Source organism: Pteropus vampyrus, unplaced genomic scaffold (assembly GCF_000151845.1).
Source record: "Pteropus vampyrus isolate Shadow unplaced genomic scaffold, Pvam_2.0 Scaffold1, whole genome shotgun sequence".
NCBI classification, from domain to species: Eukaryota; Metazoa; Chordata; class Mammalia; order Chiroptera; family Pteropodidae; genus Pteropus; species Pteropus vampyrus.
In genome coordinates this window covers 41,190,011-41,213,760 of record NW_011888782.1, presented here as the reverse complement: position 1 = coordinate 41,213,760, position 23,750 = coordinate 41,190,011, and the positions used below count along the sequence as shown (strand labels likewise).

The 23,750-nt window shown below is 36.2% G+C and overlaps 1 protein-coding gene across 1 annotated transcript in view; it reads right to left on the bottom strand.

The window, feature by feature from the left end:
- The window catches only part of IMPG2 (interphotoreceptor matrix proteoglycan 2), a 73,466-nt gene that overhangs the window by 7,686 nt on the left and 42,030 nt on the right, over positions 1–23,750 (bottom strand). Inside the window, exons 9-15 of the mRNA XM_011355700.2 lie at positions 23,716–23,750; positions 21,669–21,689; positions 15,540–15,784; positions 12,557–12,642; positions 6,493–6,796; positions 4,314–5,605; positions 3,476–3,695 (exon numbers count right to left, since the gene is read on the bottom strand). Of these exons, the coding sequence (XP_011354002.2) occupies positions 3,476–3,695; positions 4,314–5,605; positions 6,493–6,796; positions 12,557–12,642; positions 15,540–15,784; positions 21,669–21,689; positions 23,716–23,750 (2,203 nt within the window). The remainder of the gene's footprint in view (positions 1–3,475; positions 3,696–4,313; positions 5,606–6,492; positions 6,797–12,556; positions 12,643–15,539; positions 15,785–21,668; positions 21,690–23,715) is intronic.

The window sequence follows — 23,750 nt, the reverse complement described above, 5'->3', positions numbered from 1 at the left end:
ATACCACAAAAAATTTTTTTATTCATCCTAGTATTCTTTCCTAGAGCCTTCAGAGAAAACATGGCCCTGCCAATATCTTGATTTTGGAGTTCTAGTCTTCAAAACTATGAGAGATTAAATTTCTGTTGTTATAAGCCACCCAGTTTGTGGTCCTTTGTTAGAGCAACTCTAGGAAACTAATACCGGGGGTTGCTGATAAGATGCTTATATAACAAGGAAAGCATACACAAGTGCTGACAGATGGGCAGTTTCTACAAGGGGACTATAGAGCAGGATTCCACTGTATATTTCCTAAGTCTTCACAGCCTTATCCTATTATTCATTTCATAACTTTGTGATCAGAAAATAATCTAATCCCAGCCTAGCACTGAGGAATAGAAGTGTATGTATAAGGAGTGATAAGGACAATATTGTATGGCTCCCTTTGTTGATGGAAGTTTAAGAGTTTCAGTGAAAACAAATTAGGCAAGAGACAAGTCAATCTTGTCTCTAGCCAACCTTGAGATAAAATAATATTTTAATCTGAAGGCCTTTAACTAAAAGTATACAGGTAGTAGGAAAATTCTATTTAAAAATTTCAAAACATTATGACTGTTCTATGGCTATGTGTGAGTGTCTGTGGGAAGGAAAATAGAATCTATAAGAGAAAAGAGATGTTGCTCCCTTTTGCTTCCAGACCAAGGAGAGAGACCAAGAATAATATTTTAATCATGTAAATAAAAGACTGTATCTTTAAAGTCATTTTCCAGTCCTTTGTGCAGATTAAAGGTGGATGCCCATAATAGATGGTCCTCTGTTTAAGAGTACTTCAGTGACTTTATGGAAAAACAAAGGTAGACCTGGAGCTAAGGCTGGGATAGGAGTCAGGGACCTAAATTGTAGAATGAATTCTGGTTTTACAGGGGCAGGCTAAAAAAGGGATTGATGGGTCCAGAAAAATGACAGTGAAAGAAATATGAAGAGGGTCTGGAAAGACAGCCTGAATGGCCAGAGTAACATGGCAGCTGGTTGGTCCAAAAAGTTGGCCTGTAAGAAATGCCTTTGAAAGAGTGACTGGGGAATTTTAAGATATTTACGCCTAACAATAATATTTTAAGCCATCTGCTGTGCTATGATAAAACTTCCTTTATCATCCTCATATCATAAGCAAATATCTGATAGAGTCAACTACCTTGTTGGGAAAGTCAAAAATGGGACTGTGATCTGTGTTGGGATTTCATGAAGAATGACCAGAAGTGTCGAGACAAATGTGAGATGGGAAATTCAGGAGAAGGAACTCAGAGCTGGAGGTGATTAAGAGATATTTAGGTTCCTTGTTAATTCCTAGAGATACTAGGGGTGGGAGGGCCATAAATGCAGGTTTTACACTGCACATGGGATGGGCTAATGCCAGTTCATTTGAATATTAAAGAAAAAGGTGTCCCTAAGAACCCAGATGATTTGGCATGCAACTGACATGTGAGTTACACACAAAATTGAAGTAAATGCATTTATTTATTGTACTTCCCTTTAAAAATAAGTGGACTGACTTTTTCAAAAGTTTTATAAATCATTTGTATGGCTAATCAAATGCTTTTATATATGTTACTGTTTATTCCTTAGAATAGCCCCAGGAGATACACAGGCCAAGTAATATTATCCCCATCTAATATATGATGGACTAAGGCTCAGAGATAAAATAGCTCATCCAAAGTCACACAAAATGATAAATGGCAGAGCAGAGGCAAGAAATCAGGCCTTACAAATTACAATTAATTGCTTCTTCCACTGCACCACATGGCAAAGAATGTGCAACCAGTCTTAGAGAACTCAAATGGCAAGAGATTTAGATATTGGGGACTTAACTAAATCATTTTCCTCATTTTCAATGAATACTGTCCTACAGGATTTCAAAGGAAAGAATGTTTGCTTCTTTCTCAGTTAAAGAACAAGGCTGACTTTCAAACCAGTGTGAGATCAAAAGGCACTGGAGAAATACGAACCCAGATATTCTTCCTTACTACTACTCAAAACTACTGTCGCCTGGTATGTGAAAGTCAAAAAAGAACAAAGTCTGAGGATTCAAGGGTATTTTCTAAATCCAAGTCTTCTAAATAAAAATAATGGCTCATTTCATTCATTCACAGTATTTCTGAGTTCCTTCTATTTGCAAGGTTAATAAAACAGATATAGCCTCATTCCTTGTGGATAGCACAACTGGGGAAAATAGTCATGAAGCAACAATGTGCATAAATTAGCATTATTACAATAGTTATAAACTCTATAGCAGGAAAAGAACACAATATTACAAGAAAAACTAACAGGAGACTCAAACTAGACTATGGGTGAGTCAGTCTTGAGTAAGAGACATTTGAATCGAAGCATAAAAGGTGAGTAGAAGTCAGCCAAGAGGGGAAAGAGTTTCAGGCAAAGGAGACAGCATGTACAAAGGCTATAAGGCAAGAAAAGTATTTTCAATCTAAGGAACTAATAATGAGCTAGTTTGACTTGGTGAGCAAAGAAATTAGTTTCATTGGATGATATTAGGGAAGAAGATAGGAACCAGGCATTGTAGCTATTGAACTAGGCAACCGCTGAAGTATTTTGAGCAGGAAAGTAAAATAATATGATTGATGTCTAAAAAGGAGCACCCTGGCTGCTGTCTGGAGAATGGATGGGAGAAGGGACCATGAGAGGTAATAGGGAAACTGGTCCAAATGAGATTTGACAATGTTTGGCCTAGTAGTGGCATTGGAGGTAGAGAGAAGTATAGATTTGAGATATATTTAGAATTTAAAATCAATATGTTTGATGAGTGACTGAAGTTGAGGGTGATGGAAACTGAGGTATCAGAATGACTTCCCAGCTTTCTGGCTTAAGTAGCTGAGTAAACACAGCTTCTATTTAGCAAGATGATGAAACTGAGAGGAAAAGATTTAGCTGGAAGGTAGGGAGATAGGAAAAAGCAAGAGCTCACTCTTAGACATCTTAAGTTGGATTGATATATATAAAGTACATCCAAGTTGAGGTTATCAAGTATACAGTTGGATATTGATTCTAGAGCTCAGAAGTCTGACTTGCATATAAAAATGTGAAAAGTTATTGACATCTGCATTGAATTTACAATAATAGAAATGGATAAAACAACTTATCAAAATAATATAGAAGGGAAGAGTCCAAATCTACTGGATTTGGCAACATAGAGATGTATCAAGAACAAAGAGATCCAACGGATACATAAAAGAGAGAAACAGATAGAGTAGGTAGAAAAGGAAGGGGAGGTAAATAAGTAAAGGAAGCATGTGCACAACCCTTTTGAAAAAAAAAAGTGATATTAATGTCTGGGGAAGAGATATTTTACTAATTATCAAGATGTGGAAATTTTGCCTAACATAATACTCTTTTACTTACAAATATTGAATTCACCTTGACTCGGGGTAGAAGAAAATACACAAGAATACTCACTGGATTCCACCACGGTAATCAATATCATTACCTGATTCCACATCCAGGGAGTATTTATCAATAGCCAAGTTCATGGTTTGGTAGGCAGTGGTGCAAAAGTCTTCCAGAATCATGTACACAGCACTGTTGACATTAGGAGGGATAGACTTGGTGAACTTCATTCTGCTGTTCACCACAATACTGCCATTTCTGAAGTTCAGGATTTCTAAATTCTGGAACCCTGTGAGGTTTGACTGGAGATAGGGAACCAGCTACAAAATATGAAAAGTGGTCAGTTTATTGACAATGTTTTGTATTTTGTTCAACACATACCCCCAAAACAACTTAAATAAATAAACAAGGATGAATCCCTCCCCCTTTTCCAAATTGTATGCTAATTACATTATTCAAACTGTTCATCAACAAAAGTATAAATTGTGAATAATTTGAGATTCCTGAGATTTTCATAGTGATATTTAGGAACTCCATGGAACTCCATAGACACCAGAGAGTTCATTCTCTTTATTTCACTGAAGGATCACAACAGTAAAGGCATCGTAGGTACCCATGAAACATTGGTCTCACAGTTAAATGTGGGGGGGAGGGGGGACTCAAACTTGTTTCAGTCCCAGAATTCATGAAAAACAATCTTCAGCATCTAAGTTATTACATTACCCTCATGCCACATTTCTGTTTTCTATTTCTTGTATCCACCTGTCTTATTGTTTTCCTACCAACCCTAGGCCATGACACTATTTATAGATGATAAAAAAATGAGTGACCACAGCAGACCACACTTTCCTTGGCTCAGATCTTATGTGTTGAGGGGGAAAAAGAGTGGTTCATACACGATTACCCACTAATGCCCACATTTTACATCTTGTGCTTACCAATTCTAAGAATCTTTGCTCCAGGGCTTTATACTCCAACGAGTTTTTATTAAATAGATCTTCTGAAAACATCATGTTAGTCACTCGGAGGCTGAAGAAAACCAGCAAAGCTCCTGTGGTCTGTGTGTGATTTGAGTCACCTCTTTTTGTGGGCCGAGCCACAATAGCCATCTCTGTGGAGTGAAGATTTGTAGACATTTCCACATAACTACCAACCTTGCCATTTTCCTCTGGAATTATCTCAGGCTGATAGTAATCAGTGCCTATCCGGTCCAGTTCTAATGAAATATCCTGAACGCCCATAATTACTTCATCCTCCACCAGGGTGGGGCTTGTACTTGGAGGCAATTTGGTAGACTGTGTCATGGAAGCTTTCAACCAGAGTTTGTCAATACTCTCTGGTGTACTTGCCAACGTGTCTCTGGACACTTTCCCTAGGGAAGAAGTTTTTGCCCAAAATACATCTGATTCTGGCAATATGGTCCACAAAGGTCGCATATCTGGCTTCACTACTGAACTCTTGCTATCAAACCATTCATAACTGGATGACTCTGCAGTTTGTTCCATGTCCTCCTTTAGAAAGGGTTCTACTTGATCTGGTTTATCAGTAGAAGCAGAGATTGCGATAGCTGTCAGTAGAGATGCTTTGGTAACAGAGTAATAATCAATGTCAGGTCCCTCTGATGTATGCTTGGAAAGAATTAGAGATGCAGGTTGAGTTGTGCTTTCTACAAAGATGGGCACAGTAAGTCCACCAAGGGGCTCTTCCTCTGCAGACTTTGTGGATGTATCAAAATGCCCATATTTTGAATGCTCAGTACTTGGGTCTGTGGACTCTATTTTGTCATCTATAACTAGTTTCTCATCGACACCTTCACTTGGCAAAAGTGAATCCTCATCTTCAAGCCATGACTTGGACGGTGGTTCAGTGCTCTTCTCTAATGAAGTCTCACTCCATGGCCAAGTAATCAGATTCACCTTTTCCCCAGACCCCGAACCTAAGCCACTCTCAAATATAAACTCTTTTTCCACAGATGTGTCTGGCATCAAAGTGCTCACTTCTAATTTGCCTTTGACTTTGGAGGCCAAAGAGTCCAAGCCAAAAGGTGTAGTTACTCCTTTAGCAAGAAGATCTAATGTGACAGAGGAGACCAGATATGGGGAGGATGTCAGAGACACCCCAGAGTCTTCCAAGGATGGTATTGTTTCTTTTGGCACAAGAAGAGTGAGTGGGCTTGAAGGCAATGGATCAATAGAAAGAAAATCTTCTGACCCTTCGACTTTGGTTAAACCTAAAAATAAAGTTTTTTATTAATTAATCTACAAAGTTACCAAAATATATTCTCAGTCCTCTTACTAAAACCAGGTACCTGATTTTTTCCCATCAGATTAAGAAAGACAGTTGCTGGGTTTTACTTTGCTGTATCCAGCAAACAACAAGACAATATGATTATGTTTTTGTGGTATGATACAATCACTCATGAATATACCCCCTTTCCCTAAGAATAACAAGATATTGGGTATTGAAATAATTCCCTTGGAAATTTTGTTTGTCTTTGAATTTCTATTTCCTTGTTATGTTTATTGTCTTTCATCCTTCAGGTTTACCTAATGTTCAAAATCCTGGACTCATTATTTATATCTTTGTTCATTTTCCTCTTTCACATGTATACTTCATATCTAAGTCACATTGATTTTTCCTTTCCTCTACAACATCTAAAACATCTACTTGATTTTCCTTTCTTAATCTCTGCTTTAGCTGCCTTAGTTTACATTCTCTCCTTCTGAAGCCTAATGCAAGCTAAAAATCTCTTGGCCCCACGATTAATCCTATTAAAAACTACTGGAATAATCTTCTTTGATGTTTGCTTACCACTCCAATATTCACATAAGTAAAGTAGTTCTTTAATAGTAATTTAATTATATATTTTTAATAGTATTTTCAAAATACCTATTAATTGATCCTCAGCCCAGCCCAACAAGTTCATTTCTTATTACTTACCTGTTTGGATTCTCCATTGCAATCAATTAAATCTGATTGTTCCCTTTCTCACACAACCTCTTGAAGACATTTCCTCCTTATGGATGTTATCATGCTTTTCTATGAACCCTAGTCTCTTCCTCTCCTCATCTGATACAATAAAGAAAAGAACTATGAAAAATGAATAGAATTCCTTACCATCTTCTAATAAGTGAGATCCAGAAGTCCTTTCCTCAGAAGCCACAGGCAAGCCAGTCTGAAGCACTGCTGGGGTGACAGAATGAAGAGTCAGGCTGCTAACCTCTAAAGCCTCTGGGGAAGAACTGAGGCCCACCTTCGAGGGAAAGGCTAATTTGGGTGTAGACACTAAATCACCCAAAGAGCTTTCTGACCAGAGTTCCCTGCCAGTGGCTGAGGGAGGACCAGAGCTGAAATCAAGTGGTGAAATACTGCTGGTGGTGGATTCATCTGCTGAGGGCCATTCAGCTTGAAGGGTATTATCCTGGGGGTGAAAAAAAGGCTAAATCATATCAGAGATAAAAGGAACACATAAAAATAATTTTAAATACCACCTACCTAACTAAATTCCCAGATTTTCTAGGGACGAGGCGGCAATGTAATATTGCGGGGTAGGGGGGCCATGGGATCTAGATTCAAACAGATCTGTAATCAAATCCCAGTTCAAACAACCTACTAGATGCAAAATCTGGGAAAAAATCATATACCTCTTGAAACTCATGTAGAAAGTGAGGCTAGACAAGATAACATATTTAAAACAAAGTAAATTTGTGGAAGAAAATATTGTTTCTCTTGCTTTAGATGATTCCTTTTTCTCTGTCTTATCTTACATACTTTAAATACACAGAAGTTACTAATACCTGTAAGTTGTTGTCAAAGACCTCGGCACATTGCCCAGATCTGAAATGAACAATTAGCAATTTGATTCATCATTCTGAAAGGCATTTTTAAGGTCTTTTGTTTTGATAAGAAATACCACCACATCAAATTGTGGTCTGGTTACCTCGAACAAATAGCAACATCTGTGAAATGGTATCACATGTACAAAATACAACTTTCTCTTCCTAGTGACTTTTTACTAATGTAATACTTATATTAAAATTTAGCTTCAGGAATAAAAAAGTAGACAGAAACAATCCTTGAACATGCTATTACGAAGATTAGTCTACGTAAAAAAGTTTAGTGATGATGCTAATAGGTAAAATGGCCATAACATTTGGTGGGGGGTTATATATTTCCATCTATGCTGGGTTATGAATAACTAAACACAAGCAGTGCCATATGCATAGAAGAAATTCATAAAATATTTCCTGAGTGAAAACTGGAAATGGAAAATAGCATAATCATTCTCTACTCTAAATAACATTAAAATCACATGGAAGCTTTTAATTTTCTTTTTTTTTTGAATTTTTATAAGAGTTGATTTGAGCAAAACTGATGACATATGCCAGGGAGCAAGATCTCAAATGCTCCCATAGAAGCATTTTTAAAACACCAATGCCTAGGTCCTATACCCCAGGGATTCTAACTTAATTGGTCTGAGGATGGAACTTAGACTTAATATTTTTTAAAGCTCTCAAGAAGAGGATATAGCCTGGGAAATTAAAGAACACACTCTTGAATAACCAATGGGTCAAAAAAAGAAAAAAGTAATCCAAAGAGGGGGAAAAAGTCTTGAAACAAACAATAATGAAAACACAACATATCAAAACTTACAGGATGCAACAAAAGCAGTTCTAGGAGAATATCTAGCAATAAATACCTACAATAAGAAAAAAGGAAAATCTCAAATAACTAACTTTACACATTATAGAACTAGAAAAAAAAGAACAAAGCCCAAAGTTAGCAGAAAGAAGAAAATATCAACGATCAGAGTAGAAAAGCAATAGGAAATATCAACAACACTAAAAGCCAGTTTTTTAAAAAGATAAACAAAATTGGAAAAACTAACTAGACTCAAAAAAAGAGAGAAGACAAATAAAATCAGAAAGGAAAAAGAAGACATTACTACTGATACCACAAAAATACAAAAGAAAATAACAGATTACTGCGTACAACCATATGCCAACAACCCTATGCCATAAGAAATAGATAAATTCCAAGACATGTACAACCTACCAAAACTGAATCATAAAGAAATAGAAAATCTAAACAGACAAATTACTAGTAAGGAGATTGACTCAATAACAAAAAACCTCCCGACGAAGGAAAGCCCAGGACCAGAGATTTTACCAGTGAATTCTACCAAACATTTAGAGAGGAATATACCAATCCTTCTTAAACTCACTCCAAAACTGAAGAGGAGGGGACACTCCCAAACTCATTTTACAAGGCCAGTATTACCCTGATACCAAAACCAGACAAAGACACTATAAGAAAACTATAAGCCAATATATGCAAAACAATAACAATGTATTTACCATATGTACTATATATTATAATGAAATTAATAAATGTGATATACCATATTAATAGAATTAGCATAAAAATCATATGGTCATCTCAATATATGCAGAAAAAGCATTTGACAAAATACAACATTCTTTCATGATAAAAAACTCTCAAACTGGTGAAGGGTACAAACTTGCAGTTATAAGATGAGTAAGTTCTAAATATCTAATGTACAACATGGTGAGTACAGTTAACAATATTGTGCTATATACTTGTAAGTTGCCTAGAGAGTAAATCTTGAGTGTTCTCACCACACATAAAAAAAATGACAATTGTGTGAAGTGACAGAGGTATTAACTAACACTGCTGTGGCAAACATTTCACAATATATAAGTGTATCAAATCATCACATTGTACACCTTAAACTTATATAATGTTATGTGTTGATTATATTTCAATAAAGCTGGAGGAGAAGGGACAGAATGGGCCAGTTGGAGAGTGTAAGAATTCAATTTCGGATAAATAAAAAGACAACAAATTGAAGTCTAGAATATGAAAAGAAAAAAAATAAAAATACCAGCTTTTGTCTTGCCAAAGGCTCAGGTTCTTTATAAGGCCATCCTTGCATTTATAAACACCTGTGTTGGGAAGGGGAACTGAGCATGTGCATATGCATGAACATGAAGTATCAAATTTTAGAACTAGAAGGACTCTTAAGAATCATGTAGACCAACCTTGCCTATTAAAGATAAGAAACTGCGATTCATAGAAGTGAAATGTCCCACAAAAAAGAGAAAAAAATCAGAACTAGTGTCTGACTTTCTAGAGTTCTCGATCCCCATGCTTTGCCCACTATATTCATTGAGAGATATATGTACAAGTGTATATATCCAGATGTCAAAAGGATTCCCAGAGGAAAAACTAGAGCTAACAGATTTGGCAGTCCATTCTCATTCAAGTTGGCATATGTGCACAGATCTATAAAACATGGGTGAACACAAAGGGGAGGGGACATTTTCTAATATTTAAATGTCTGCTATGTTGAATATAGAGATTATTCACACAGAAAGAAAAGTTTCTTCCTTTCCCATTTCTCCTTCTAGAATCTAAAACCATATATGCATTCAGAGAAAAGACAGCCATTTGCTCAATACCAAGTTCTGTTCCTTAAAAAAAATAGTTATGATGATGACAATTTTACCTTTTTTTTCTCTTAATTATCTAAAACCACTTCTAGAGAAGTGTTAAAGCCACTCGTGCTTCCAGGTGAGTCAGGTATTTTCCATCCTTACAAATTCTAAATCTGCACTTTTTCAAAATTCTAACCTAAATGGTTTAAGCCCTTTAACCAGTATTAAGAAATCGAATTTTATCAGACAGTGCCTATGACTTGACACACATTAAGAAAGCAGCTGCATTCTGAATGAAAAAGAAATTCCCAAGCAATACATCTATAAACTAAATGCCTTTTCATTCCATAAAAATTAAAAGTAACACTTAATATCTTTAATAAAAGTCAAGTCACAAGTAAGCAACATAAAATGTGAAAGTAGACACTTGACTTTTTAAATAGAGAAGGCAGGCCATCTATTCCAAATAAGTACCCCCTAAAAAATGGCAATGAAGTTTCTCAAACATTTTGAAAGGTGACCACCTACATGCCAGAAAAAGCACTTCATTTATTTTTATATGGATAAATGTCCCATAGTAACAAATTCAACTCATGAATTCTTCTTTTAGTTCAATGTAGTATATTAACAAGTTTAATATTATATTGGCCAGTTTCATTTCTGCTAATGCCAGTTGAAAGACCTGCTATGCTATAGAAAGCATACTTTGTGACAAGTGATTTTCCAAGACAGAATGCCAAAAGGTATCAAATTCAATGTCCCAACATTCCTACCTCTAAAATAATTTCTAAAAATCGAATCAAGTTTAAAGAAATCTCACTCTTATTAAGGAACAAAATCTTGTTAACTGTTTGCCAAAAAGAAAAAAGAACAATAACCATACACTTCTAATTAATCATTCTTTTTTTCATGTCTTAATTATCATCCATTAACATTTTATTGTCTCCACAAATTGTTAGTTAATGCCCTACAGTTATCACTATTCAAAAAACTAAAGGGTTGGCATAAATGCAAATGGAACCACAGAACAAGTAATATAAATGAACAAATGAACCCAGTTAGTCAGTGCTTGCCCGAAGGGGCAGTCACTTTCAGCCAAGCTCCAGCCACTTTCTGAAATAAGGGAATGTGAACTTAAAGATACCAAATCTTCCAAGTTTTCAAAAGAAGTTGCAAAAATTTCCTAATTTTTAAATATTTGTGCATTTTTTTTAACTTGACCCTAAAGCACATGTCTATAACTGGATCTAGCCAGCAGCTGGTCTCTGGTTTGCAACAGCTGGCTTATATAGAAATTCCTGTCTTTATAATATCTAAATTATCACCACAGATCTTCTGTGTGTAGAGAAGCTCTGAGTTAAATGTGATTAGCGAAAGAGACTAGTGGTGCCCTGATCACAATGAATCACCAACTCCCCGCCACTGTGCCCTGGATGGACTTCTGTGGTAGCATCACCTTATTTGTGTAGAAGTCTGTCTACTGCTACCAGACTGGAAACTTCTTGTAGGCAAGGCCACACCTTATTCAACTTATTTTCCCCAAAACTTGGCATGAACGGCACAAAATAAATATATTCGGATGAATGAATAAGTAAATGAATAAATAAACACAAAATTAACGTAATCTCTGATGTCAATCCCCCGCTAACCTTTTTTCTTCAATATGGAACTCGGTAAAAAGAGTTATTTCCAGTGATTCCGCTTTTCAGAACTGTGTTGCTCTATAACTGAGTAGAAGAAATGGCTGCTTATAGTAATGGTTAAGTGAATTTTGATTAGGTTTTCTAAATTTTCATTGCTGTGTTAAAGCCAAGAAACAAGTATTTCGAATTAATTACCATTAATTTATTTCTGTTATATGAGACAGAAATAAAAGTCTCAAGAGAGCAGAAGGGAAATATAAAAGAGAGTCTCCCCTCCCCACACCCTGCCCTGGCATGTCTATGTGATAATAAATGATCCTATGCTCATTGTAGACAAGTGAGTGTCTAGTCGGGTTGTGGTTGTAGTTGTCATTGTTGTTTTCTTCACTTAAAGAAGCCACTTTCTTTTTTTCTGGATACTTCCCTATGGGTAAAGTGGCATGGGGAAGTTTGGAGGGAGTAGAGAAGTAGCCAGGAAACTTGGGTAGTAAGAACAAAAATAAAAGTTCATTCCACACTGTTTCTGTACAAATGAGAATGTTTTCAGCCCAAGTTGAAAGGAGACCTGATTTAGAGTCTCTGTCATTTGTCAGCTAGCCAATATTTTTACTCTCCCTCCTCTCCTTTCCATACACGCACTGTTCTATATGCTTTGGAGTCCAAACATTTTCTTCAATACAATCCTTAGAGCAAAAATCTATACTCTGCATCTATGTACATCAATTTATAGCCTTGCCTATAGAAACTATTTCTGTGTAACTTTTAGAGAACAACTCAGTGGGCACTTATACCTTAATTATTGCCATACAAATATGAACCATAAATAAGTTTTCTACCGTGTGAAGTTTAGCAATGTCAAATGTGTGGATTCCATTTAACCACTGCAGAAGGCTTAAATTTCTAGCCCAATACTTGGGATTCATGAACTGACAACTATGAATAATGTTCCAGGGATGATGTAAGAGACTATTTGAAGCAGGAACAGCTCGAGAAATTTGTGATGCCAAAGTAAGCAGGTAAGGGTATGAAGAAGTGAAGCTTGAGGGGCTAGTCTAGCATAAAACACAGAAATATACTTACCAGAATAGATGGTGAGGTTGCCTGAAGACTTGAAATTTGGGTGTTCCAAACCAGGTCTTCAGTTTGGGGTAGTAAAACTCCTCTCACTGAAGAAATAACAATATTAAAGAACATTTTTAATTGAGACATTATTGTACTCGAGGTTCAGAGACAACTAGAAACCAAGTTCTTTTTTATAGTTTAGATTTGAGCAGAACAGATGGGGGAGACTTGCTTAGAAAATGCTTGCTACTTTATTCAGATATTTTACGTATATTAGCACAATCTGTCTGAATTCTAAGACTCCAACATAAAATATTCTTCCCATTATTATATGTAGGACACTCCTATATTACTTTCTTTCCTTTCTCAAGCAGTTTTTATTCTTTACAAGATTCCTATGAAACAGTTGTTTTTACATTGATTTTTTTCATTTTAATGAGAAAGTCAAACTGAAATTCCAACTCATTTGGTTGATGCTTATGATGGAGAAAATTATACAAAACAATTTCCTTTTTTGGCAGAAAGTTTCTCTGGCTAGGACACCAGAGAGTTTATCACTATACCAATACTACAAAGCAATAAAGTTAAGACAGCAGGTTGTATAATTTAATTCAACAAAAACTTACTGAATCTTTGCTAGTTACTATAGACTTTTATAAAGTTGAGGCAATAAACAATAATAAAGCCAAGTTTCTCTTGTGGAAGTACTTTCTATGTCAGAGAGATAAATACAAATTATAAATGATGCGAGGGGCTTCTATACAGTATATGGGAACATAGACATAGGAGAAACTGATTTTGCCTGAAGGGGAGAGGGAATCAATGAAAGCTAAAAAGAAAGGATTGCCAGGAGGGTGAACTGGTATATGTACCAAAAATAGAAGCAGAATATCTCCCTGTTCACCTGTCCTATCAGGCCTGACATAGAGAGATCAATCAGAAACCAAAAACCTTATTTGGTTTAAGTATTTTCTAAAACTCTTTTTCAGTTTTGTATACAGTTATCTTGTCTTCTGTGAAGAACAAGAATGATGAGATTGAGGATGAACATATCTTTCGATGATGATCAAGTTACCTAGAAAGCTGTAGCCATTCCCAACTTTGAAGTTGGCATGACAAAAAAAAATAGATTTTAGGGAAAAAATTCTGAGTTATTGAAAAGTACATCTAATGAAAGATCAAAGCACCTGAAATAGTTTGTACTGCATATCCTGAAGCTTTCATTGAACTCTCTTGGAATTTCTGAGAGGACCGTTAACCTCTTTTTTAGGGCACCTTCGAGGAGATATCTCTACCCAGAGGCCCCACATAAAAGGAAGACTTTGCTAGCTGTTTGTGAATTTAGTTTTCCCAAACAACCTGACTTTGCCTATTGCATACCTTAATCCTCATGCCATTCTTCCACCACCCTGCCCTTGGAAGGTCAATTTAGGTGCCCATCTCCCTCAGGTCATGACCTCTTAGCTATATATTTTCTGTTTGATCCCAATATCCAGATTCCTGGAATCTTCTGCCAAATGCTGTCTTCTTAGGTAGCCCCCAGCTAGTCCATATCAGCCTTGCCAAAAGGACTGTAACAATTTCAGATTATAATAAACCTCTTTTCACTATTTTATCTGACTTAGGTATTCTAACAAGATTTAACAGAGAAAAAAAGCTCATGAGGAAGTAAGCTCAGGGTATCCACCCTGCTCTAATATACGAAGGCCCCCTACTATTTTAGAACTGATAGTTTAATATCACTATCATCCACTGAAGAGAGTTTCTTCACTTTAAAGTCCTATATAACGCCCATAAAGTCCAGGCCACTTTGTGGCTGTCTCAGCACACTATCATGTTAAAGAAACATCAGTCCAGCAGCCAAAATAATCGAAAAGCAATTCAAAGTTTTAGTTCAGTCTCTCAAAAAAATATCTTATTTAGGAAGGAATTATACATAGTAAAATTTTGTTAAAAATTTGTTTCTCTTTTCTCTCTCCTTTGTATCTATTTTTATTATCACACACGCGTGCGCACACACGTGCACACACACACACACACACACACACACACACACACACACACACACACACAGGCCAAGGTTGGCAGCTGCCTGAAAGAACAGAGGCTTCCTTTCTCTGAAGGATATGTGGGAGTTGGGGAGGCTCTAAAAACGCATCATTGTTAGTATTGCTTCTCATTCATGGATCTTCCTCTTTGGCAGCTGGTAGTTTTTCCATACGGTCACTTCAATAAAATACACTCTGGACGTTTTAAAAGTTAGACTACCGAGTGAAGAAATTGTGGAGAAGCAAACATGAAGTAACAAGTAAGTTAACAAGACGCCATGTCTCCGATGAGTTGAGCTCTTGCACACCGGTAACCAGACCCTTAGCCAGCTTTAATGCCAGGTTGGCTAGGCTACTCTTTAGCCCCTAAATCCAGTGTTGTCAGCCTCTCCTTGATGATCTTAGACCCACCTATTGATTTTGGATAAATACTGGATGTGTACAGCTATCTGAATTCAAACTTAGTATTGGATTCCCTGGGATTCTGCCCAGCAACCAGGATCAGCTCTTCTTTGACCAAGGTCTTCCATCCATTTTCCTGGAGCTGCTCTTTCTCTTCTGCTCTCTGGCTTTTAAGCCTTTACCAGCTGACTTGCCTCTAGACAGTTGATGTGTTGGTTGCCCGGGCAGGACTACAGCCTGTTTCAGTTTATAATTCCATGTACTACTTTACTTTCTTATACTTTGCTTCCATTTCTCTAAACTATTTCTAAAAATCATGTTATTCTCTACAAAAAGTGGCCTTCTGTCTCCACAAAGAGTGGCCTTCTCTAATCATAGAGCCCTTGATTAATTTACCCAAAATAGCTGCATAGCTAAAGCTCCATTCATAAAAGGATGCAGTCTAGAGAATGTTCAGAACTGTATATATTTAGAGACATTAGTTTTCTCCAGAGCATACGAGAAAAGAAACTAAAACTATATAAGGATTTCCATATCAATTTCAAACTCACCATTGATAAGCTGAAGGGATTCAGGATCTGGATTCAAAGAAGAGTTCCCCAGCAAAAAATTCTGATGCAGTGTCTCAGCAATATAATCTCTGAAGTTACTAATTGTATAAACAGCAGTGGGCTTATCATCCAATTCCACAAGACCATGGTTTTCCACCTTGTTGGAGTGAAGGCTGATTAGGTCCCAGGTAGTATTACTGATGGCCTCACCATTGAAGGTTACTGCATAGTGGACATCAATGCCACTATGAATGAAAAGAGAGAATAGATTAGGCCCTGCTAAGAGAGAACAAAGGGAGGAGCTTTGAACCCAGTGAGAACAAACATTAGACCTAGAAGGAGAGTCTCATAAAGCATGGTTTCCATCACCATTCTCTGCAGACCCTGGGCAAACTTTTGCCATCTCCTCCTTTTTCCTAGAGAAGAGAGGGTCATAGCTCTAAGAACATGGGAAGAAATCTAAGGAAGTCCAGAGGTGACCTTGCAGAATACGGGAGCATCCTCTTCCTCCACATTCTCACACCTGCTTTCCTCCTTCAAAGCCAGCTGCTCCTCTTGACTCTCAGCCTGCTTCTTGTTTTCCATATTAGCATTTCTCCTCCGATAAAAACAAAACATTCTAACTCCACCCAACAATTGGTAATCATCTCATATCTCTTTATTATTGCTGTTGAAAGAATTTTGTATTCCACAAGGGGGAATGAAGCAATGAAGAAGCTTAATTACTATAAACTAGAACAGTTATTTATTGTAGGAGGAAAATATGAAACACTTGGAAATAAAGCAAATTATGATTTGTGAATTTTTTTTAATATAATGGTAGAATATTTTCTAATATGACAGTTATTTTAGTCTCTCAGAAGACATCCTTTTTGTTGATTTTTTTTTTTTTTTTGGCCTGGTTGGAATGATAACTCCAAAGTTTATGAGTTTACTACCCCATAAGGAATTAACTAATTTTGCATCTAACCAAGTAATTCTTTCCCAATTAACTGTATAAACTTCTGTTTTTCAAATGCTCTAGAAACGCTCGCATTTTCTGATGGCTCCCTCATTAATGAGCTGAACAAAACCTTGACAAGTGCTAACAAATAACTTTGTCTGGGAATTGGCTTTTACACTATGCACCTTTCCATGAGTAAACAAAGAGAAGATTTCTTGGAATAAAGGATAGAGTAAAAATAAATAAATATGAATTAATGTGTCATTTGATATTTTCTTAAACAGACATTTTGGGAAAATAGTATCAGAATATAAAATTTTAAAGCCAAAAGGAATACTCTTTCTAAACTCTAACTCAGATTTCTCTAACAACTAAATCTAACATTTTGTAAGTGCTTACAATGTGACAGGTATTTCCCATGCTTTATTTCATTTAATTTTCATAATAACCTTAGGAAGGTTTTATTATTTTCAGGTTATTGTTGAAGAAATTGAGCTTTAAAGAACTTAAAAGACATGCCTAAAATTTCACAACATGTAAGTGGTAGATCAATATTCAAACACCAACCTGACTGACTCCAGCATCTGCATTCTGAACTACTATGCTACTCTCAGCAGCTTTAATTAAGCTATGAACAGAAAAAAAGTCATTATGAAGACAGCTTTGCTCCAGTCGACAATGTAGCTTCCAGTCCGCCTGTGAGACACAGTCATCAAGGGCAGTACCCAGCAAGCTATACCGAAATTGCTTCAGAGGAAAGGAGAATACTCTCTTCCCAGAGGTAAACCAGACATGCGATAGAAACAATTTGCCACGTTCAGACATTCTGTAGGAGCAAAATGACTCCCAAATCAAAGCATTAAAATAAATTAAGCGCTTCTTCCTCTGAACTTACTTACATATTCTTATATATTCCTTGATTATAGCCTTTGTTGTTTTGTAAAGATTCTGTTTTACAGCGACTGCCTTTCAATCTCTCCTTGAGTTTCTATCCTGTGGTCAGCTTGGTCCCTGGCACTGAGGGGTACCCAGTGCCAACTGAATGAACAGAAATCTATACTTATCTGAATATAAAAAGAAAAGTGCAGCCTAATCAACGTATTCATAGATCTAAAAAGAAAAGATATCGACATAATGACAATGGTCTCGTAAAGTCTAGAGAAAAGGGAATTTATGTTACTATTAGTAATTTATGTTACTATTTAGTGGAATGCTTCTCACCAGTGTATTGTGGCTTCCTTGTGAGACAGATCCCTAGACTGTAGACAGCCATAACAGGCTAGCATGGCTTGATAATACTGGCCACTAGAATCACCAACTTCCTTTTTCTGATTTCAGATTTGCAAAGGGAACTTTTGATTATAAATCCCTACAGATTTTCTTATTGGGAAAGAACACATGAGCCAGCCAATGCAATAATTGGTCGGTCAGCAGACATATTTCTTGCTTTAAATAGATCAATTGGCTTCCTAGAGAATGCACTGTATTTTGTGGTTTGGTAAGCATAAATTGGTCTTAAGAGACTCTCCTCCCTGAGAGCAGTAGCAGTGCTGGACCTGTCCTGGGCCTGCTTGCTGCAGATCATACCCTAGATTACAGAGGACACCATGAAAGTGACATCCTTCACCTGCCATTCAAGCAGCCAGGGCTCTTTAATGTTCCTGTCTCACTCTGAGTAACTTCAATAAGGTTTTCCTCCCAGATCTGATATTCTGATAAGCTGCCACTTCCAATGGGGGTGGTTTAGGGTGCTTTAAAGTGGCATTTGCACATTTTGACACCTGATGCTCTACTAACTGGTAAGACATCTGCTGGTCATCTAGAACTTCCTTCAATCTCTTAATTTTTCATGTCAGAATATGGGTAATTTCTGATCTTTTTTGGTAAAGAAATAAATTCAGTAAAATATTCTAAAACAACCAAATGATGGTCTCGAGGTAGAATAAAACAGTAAGAGGGACATCTACTGGTCAGAACTCACTATACCATATGTGTCCCAAGCATCTAGCATAATGCCTGGCTCACAGTAGTTCAATAAATACTTTTGAAAATAATGAAAAAATTAATGGTAAATTTTATTCACTAATGAAGGCAGGTAAGACAACTGAATTTCTGCCACTTAAATAACAGTATGCAATACTCCTGGCTTAACGAAAGGATTTTTAGTCTCTAAATATGAAAGAGTAATCTTTCACCCTAAAGAGCATGCATATCATCTTCATACATTTATGTCTTCTGAGTAATCACTTTAGGGGCAATTGCTTCACAGCCATGACCCAACTCTGTGAGAACGTGTATGCTCTCCTCAAGCTCTGTGGAATGGACCATGTCTACATCTCCAGAAAGATGAGCTTTTCCTTGGGGTCTTTGCATAACATATTAACATGTTAACATGGCTCATAAGACTGGAAGCATTGATAAGGAAAAACTGGAGAAGAAGAAAAGGCTGTGCCAGTTTGCACCTGAGTTTGTTTCTGGGCTATAAAAAAATAAGACAAGGAGAGTCAAGTGTTTACTGGGCATCTACGATTGCCTTGCGTGACTTTTAACTAACATACAGAGAAGATCAAGAAAAATATTCCTGGATTAAAAAAATTTATGCAAATCAGGTAATTTGGGTTAGATTACTGGTCTTACTTTTTATTGGCAAAAAAAAATTTTAATACCCAAATATTTCCTTTGGACATCTAAAAACAACACTTCTATTATAATCTGCCTTGTCTAGTGAGGATAAATTCATTTAAGAAGATAAAAGTCTTCAGAGAGATGCTACAATTTATCACCATGTTTTTGTTCTGGAAAGAAAACTCAAAGAAATGCTTGAGGTTATCTGGAAACCATCTATTCTCAGAGCCGAGAACTTTACTGTGACCCAGAACAAACTGAGTTCTGGCATGGAAAATGGAATACAGAGAAGTCTCAGGATGAGGGACAGAATAAAAGCCAAGAGGCCAAGGGAGCACATATGAAGCAGAATGCACACTGGAAGACAAAACATTTTCTGATTGAAGAAAGCTGTGCTGGCTCTCTGCACTCAGCAACTATGAGGTAACCAACGACCATGTATCATCATCTTTCACCTTCCAAACTAGACTGAAACAACTGTTATACAGAGGAAAATTATATAGAGGAAATATCTGTCTGACAGAGATTTCCAGAGATTTCAGTCCCGTGGAAGTGAAATTTACCCTTTCTTATTCTCTTACTTCAAATGCCCTGGTTGGCTGTTTGACATGTACAGATCTTAAATGGAAAAAATAATGCTATCACATCTCATTAAGATTAACCAAAATAAATATATTTCAGAGAAACTCAGATATACTCAGAGAAACTTCTTCTATAAAACTTCTATTAGGAAGAAGACACACACTTACAAAGCCTGAAGCTAAATTTTTGAAGTATATGTACCAGGCAGATATATATTGTTGATTCACTTCAAATGGATCCTACTAACTTAAAATAATGTGTGCATCTTGAAAGAGGTACAGAGCAAATAGAAAATTTCATGTGCATGTAAGTGTTTATAACATTTTGTTGTTATGTTTATAACATTTATAAATGTTTAGAGATTATATATTACATAAGACTATTTCTGTGCTATACATTCATTCATACATAGCACAGAATAAAAGAATACCAAAAAGTTATGAATAAATTAATCAACTGCCTAATACCTGGTAGTACTGAACAGTTTTAGAAAGTATACCTAGATTAACAATTTTATTATAAAATCTAATGGCTTCATATTGATTTGTTGTCTGTTTATTTGTTGTCTGTGTCCCCACTGAGGGACTCATTCTTTTGATCATATGGTTAACATCAGAGTATGGGTTGTTTTTATATTCTAATGATTCCCAAGAAGGCAGCAATTAAACAACCTGGCCTTTTGGTTTAGTGCTGACCATCAACACATGTGCCTATAATATATACACACAAATCAGCTTATATATTTGAGACTACAGAAACCTAAATTCTGATTACCTTGTAAAATTATTTGATAACTCCTACTCATATAACTTATGGCAAATCAGTTTGCCTCCCTGAGGTAGTATTTCCTTACCACCCAAAGAAGAATGAATATTGACTCTCATTTTCACTATCTGACAGGGATATAAGAAAGTAAAATGAAAAAATAAAAGAACTAGTATTTTGACATATATCTGAAAGCACTTTTCATTAGACTGTATTCTAGAGGATGGAGACTAAGAGTTACTAATTTTTGTAGACACAGGGTTTACCTAATTAGTAGGCACTTAGTAAATACTGGCTAAAACAACATAAATGAAACTGAGGAAGTCAGAAAGCCCTTTCCAAATATAAAATATTACAATGAAGGAATATTACTGTATCTCTAAACATGCCCATATTTAGCCTGTGAATATATTTCATAAATTATATATTATACTAACCAACCTTTTAGGAGAAAGTGAATTTTAAATAAATTTAGAATCAAAAGACAAAAAAAATTACAAGCGACTTTCACAAGGGGTATTGACTATGTATCTATATCACATGTGCTTCTTCAAAGAAATTTCAGAGAGCAGCTGTTTCTACAAATGAACTATTGCAGAGATCAGCTTTCTCCCCTTCATTTATCACTTAAAGTGACACTTGATTATGTTATTGAATGCACGCATACTTGAAAATGTTTACATTAACTCAAGTTTTTATTCTTGTTTTAAATTAAGTGTGACTCAATATTTGAAAGTACTTCTCAGTTACCACTCTATAAGAGGTCTGTAAACTATAGCCTGTGAGCTAAATCCAGCCCACTGTCCCTGAATTAATGGATTCTATATTTTTAAATGAATGAAAAAAATCAAAAGAAGAACAATGTTTTGTGACATGTAAAAATTAAATTTCAGGTTTCAGTGAATATAATTAAGATATATTGGAAAATAGCCACACACATTCATTTTCACTGTATTGCCTATATCTACTTTCATCTGATACTGGCAGAGTTGAACTGCTGCAACAGAGATAATGTGACCTGAAAAGTTTAAAATATTTACTATCTGACCCTTAAGAGAAATAGTTTGTCAAACCCTGATCTGTAAGGTGATGGATAGTGGTATTAGAAGTGATAAAAGAATTGAGCCATGCTCCCTTGGACCTAAGTCTACCATATTTTCTAAACTACCTTCTCATTCACTGAACAGTATAGAAAGTGCCAAAAAGTACTCTACCTGCCATTTTCCTTGGGGGATCTGAAAATAAAAATTGAAAATGTTAAGTAGAGTTTAAGACAGTTCTCGTTCATCAAAGTGCAAGTTCTCAATATACTTCCCCTGAAATGTTCCCTTAAATGAAAATGTTTGCATAGTATTAGAAGCTGACAAATTCCTGTAGTTTGAAGGAAGTAAGCAAGGGTGGAGAACATGTTCTACTTTAAAATAAATAGTCATTATATCTTTAAACTTTGGTAAAATGCTTTTTAAACAATTCACAGAAGGTTATCTCTTTATAAACACGCTCTTTTTAGTAGATCAGCAGAGGACCCCAGTAGTTGGCACTAACAAAACTGGGAACACTCTTTGAGAGATGCAATGTGTTACTTAGAATTAAAACTAAAATAAATGAACAGTAAATCAGGTGGTATACAGTCAGATTTTAAGGTTTTAAGGGGCTGGTGAAAGTCAGCCCCTTAAAACTACAGGGCATTGCATAGCCTTTAATGTTTATTTATTTTATGTGACAGACACTTAATAGAACTTTCCATGTGCCAGAAACTGTGCTAAGCATTTTATAAAAATTAATTCATTCAATCCTCATTAAGACTTATTAAGGATCGTTAGTATTCCTATATTACAGGTAAAGAAACTGAGCAACAAAAAGGCTAAATTACTTACCAAAAGTATTTTTTAGTAAGTCAGGATAAATTGTCTTTTTTATACAAATGAGAAGTTAAGACTTGGTACTTTACCCCAAATCATCCAGCCAGAGTGCCAAAAACAGGATTTTAACCTAGGCAAGTTGGCTCCAAAGGCCATGTTGCCTTTCATGTGCAGCCAATTGAGAGGTTTACGTATATAAGAGTACAGAAATCCAAAAGGCCTCACATTCTCAGGTTCTCATATGAGCTTTAGCCACAACTGGAGGCAGTATTCTGTGAAAAGTGCTAAGACTGAACTGGAGAGACTGGTCATGGTGTCAAAATAGGTGGAGGGTCAATTTACGATGCTTGCCCTCTCCTCTGTACTAATAACTAGCTGAGTGTCCTTAGGTAAATTATTTAAACTCCTGTGCTCTGGTTTCCTTATCAGAAACAATGAGGAGAATAGTAACTATCTCATTTAATATGCATATTAAATGAGTTAATATACATATAAAGCCTGGTACACAGTGCTTGCTGTTAATTCTGGTAAGGCCAGAGTTTGTGACAGGAATATGCCAAAGCTAAGATGCTGATACTGTTAATTATGCTGTAAGATTACAGAGTGCCCCCATTCATACTCTCTTGCACCCAACCACTGAGTCATAGCTATCACCCAAATACTCCAAACCTTCAGAGGACTGAGTCTAATGGAGGTTCAGAGCAAGAACTATAAAGTCGGCTACTTTGTTCCAAATTCACAAGCTAATTTACAAGCTCTCTGATATTCTCGGCTAAAACTTCATCCCTTTAAACCTGTTTGCTCCTCTGTAAAATGAGTACTAATAATATTTATTCTGAGAGAGTGATGTGAGCTTAGGAATGTGAAATGCCTAATACAAAGTAGTCACTTAAAAAATGTTCACAAGTGTCATGCAGCAGGTCTAAGGCAGGGAAGAACCATCTTAAAAAAAGATCTCTGGTTTACTCAGAACTATTACGTTTGAAATGAAGATGAATGCATCTTCTCCAGAGTGGCCTCGCACCGAGACGTCAAAGTCACCTCAGTGGAACACTGACAAGCTTTAGTAGGACCTTGAGGTCACATCTAATCTGACTTCAGGCTCCCCTCAGTGTCAAATCAAAGCAGTGTAACATGTCAGCAACAGGCTGGGGACATGAATTCCTAAGTTCTCACCATGGCCCAACTATAGATGTAGTATGTCTCCTTGAATACATTATTTAGCCTTTTTCTAATTCAGTTTCCTCACCTGAAAAACTAGCATTGGGAATACAAACCTACCAGAAATAGCACTAAATTACAGCATCCAAATCATTCTGATCATTGTTGTATATATAAAATACACAAAAGGATATTCCAATTGAAATAAAGAGTACATTTTCAGAGTAAGTCTATTTACCTAAAGTCAAGTACACGGATGTCCTTGTAGCCCGG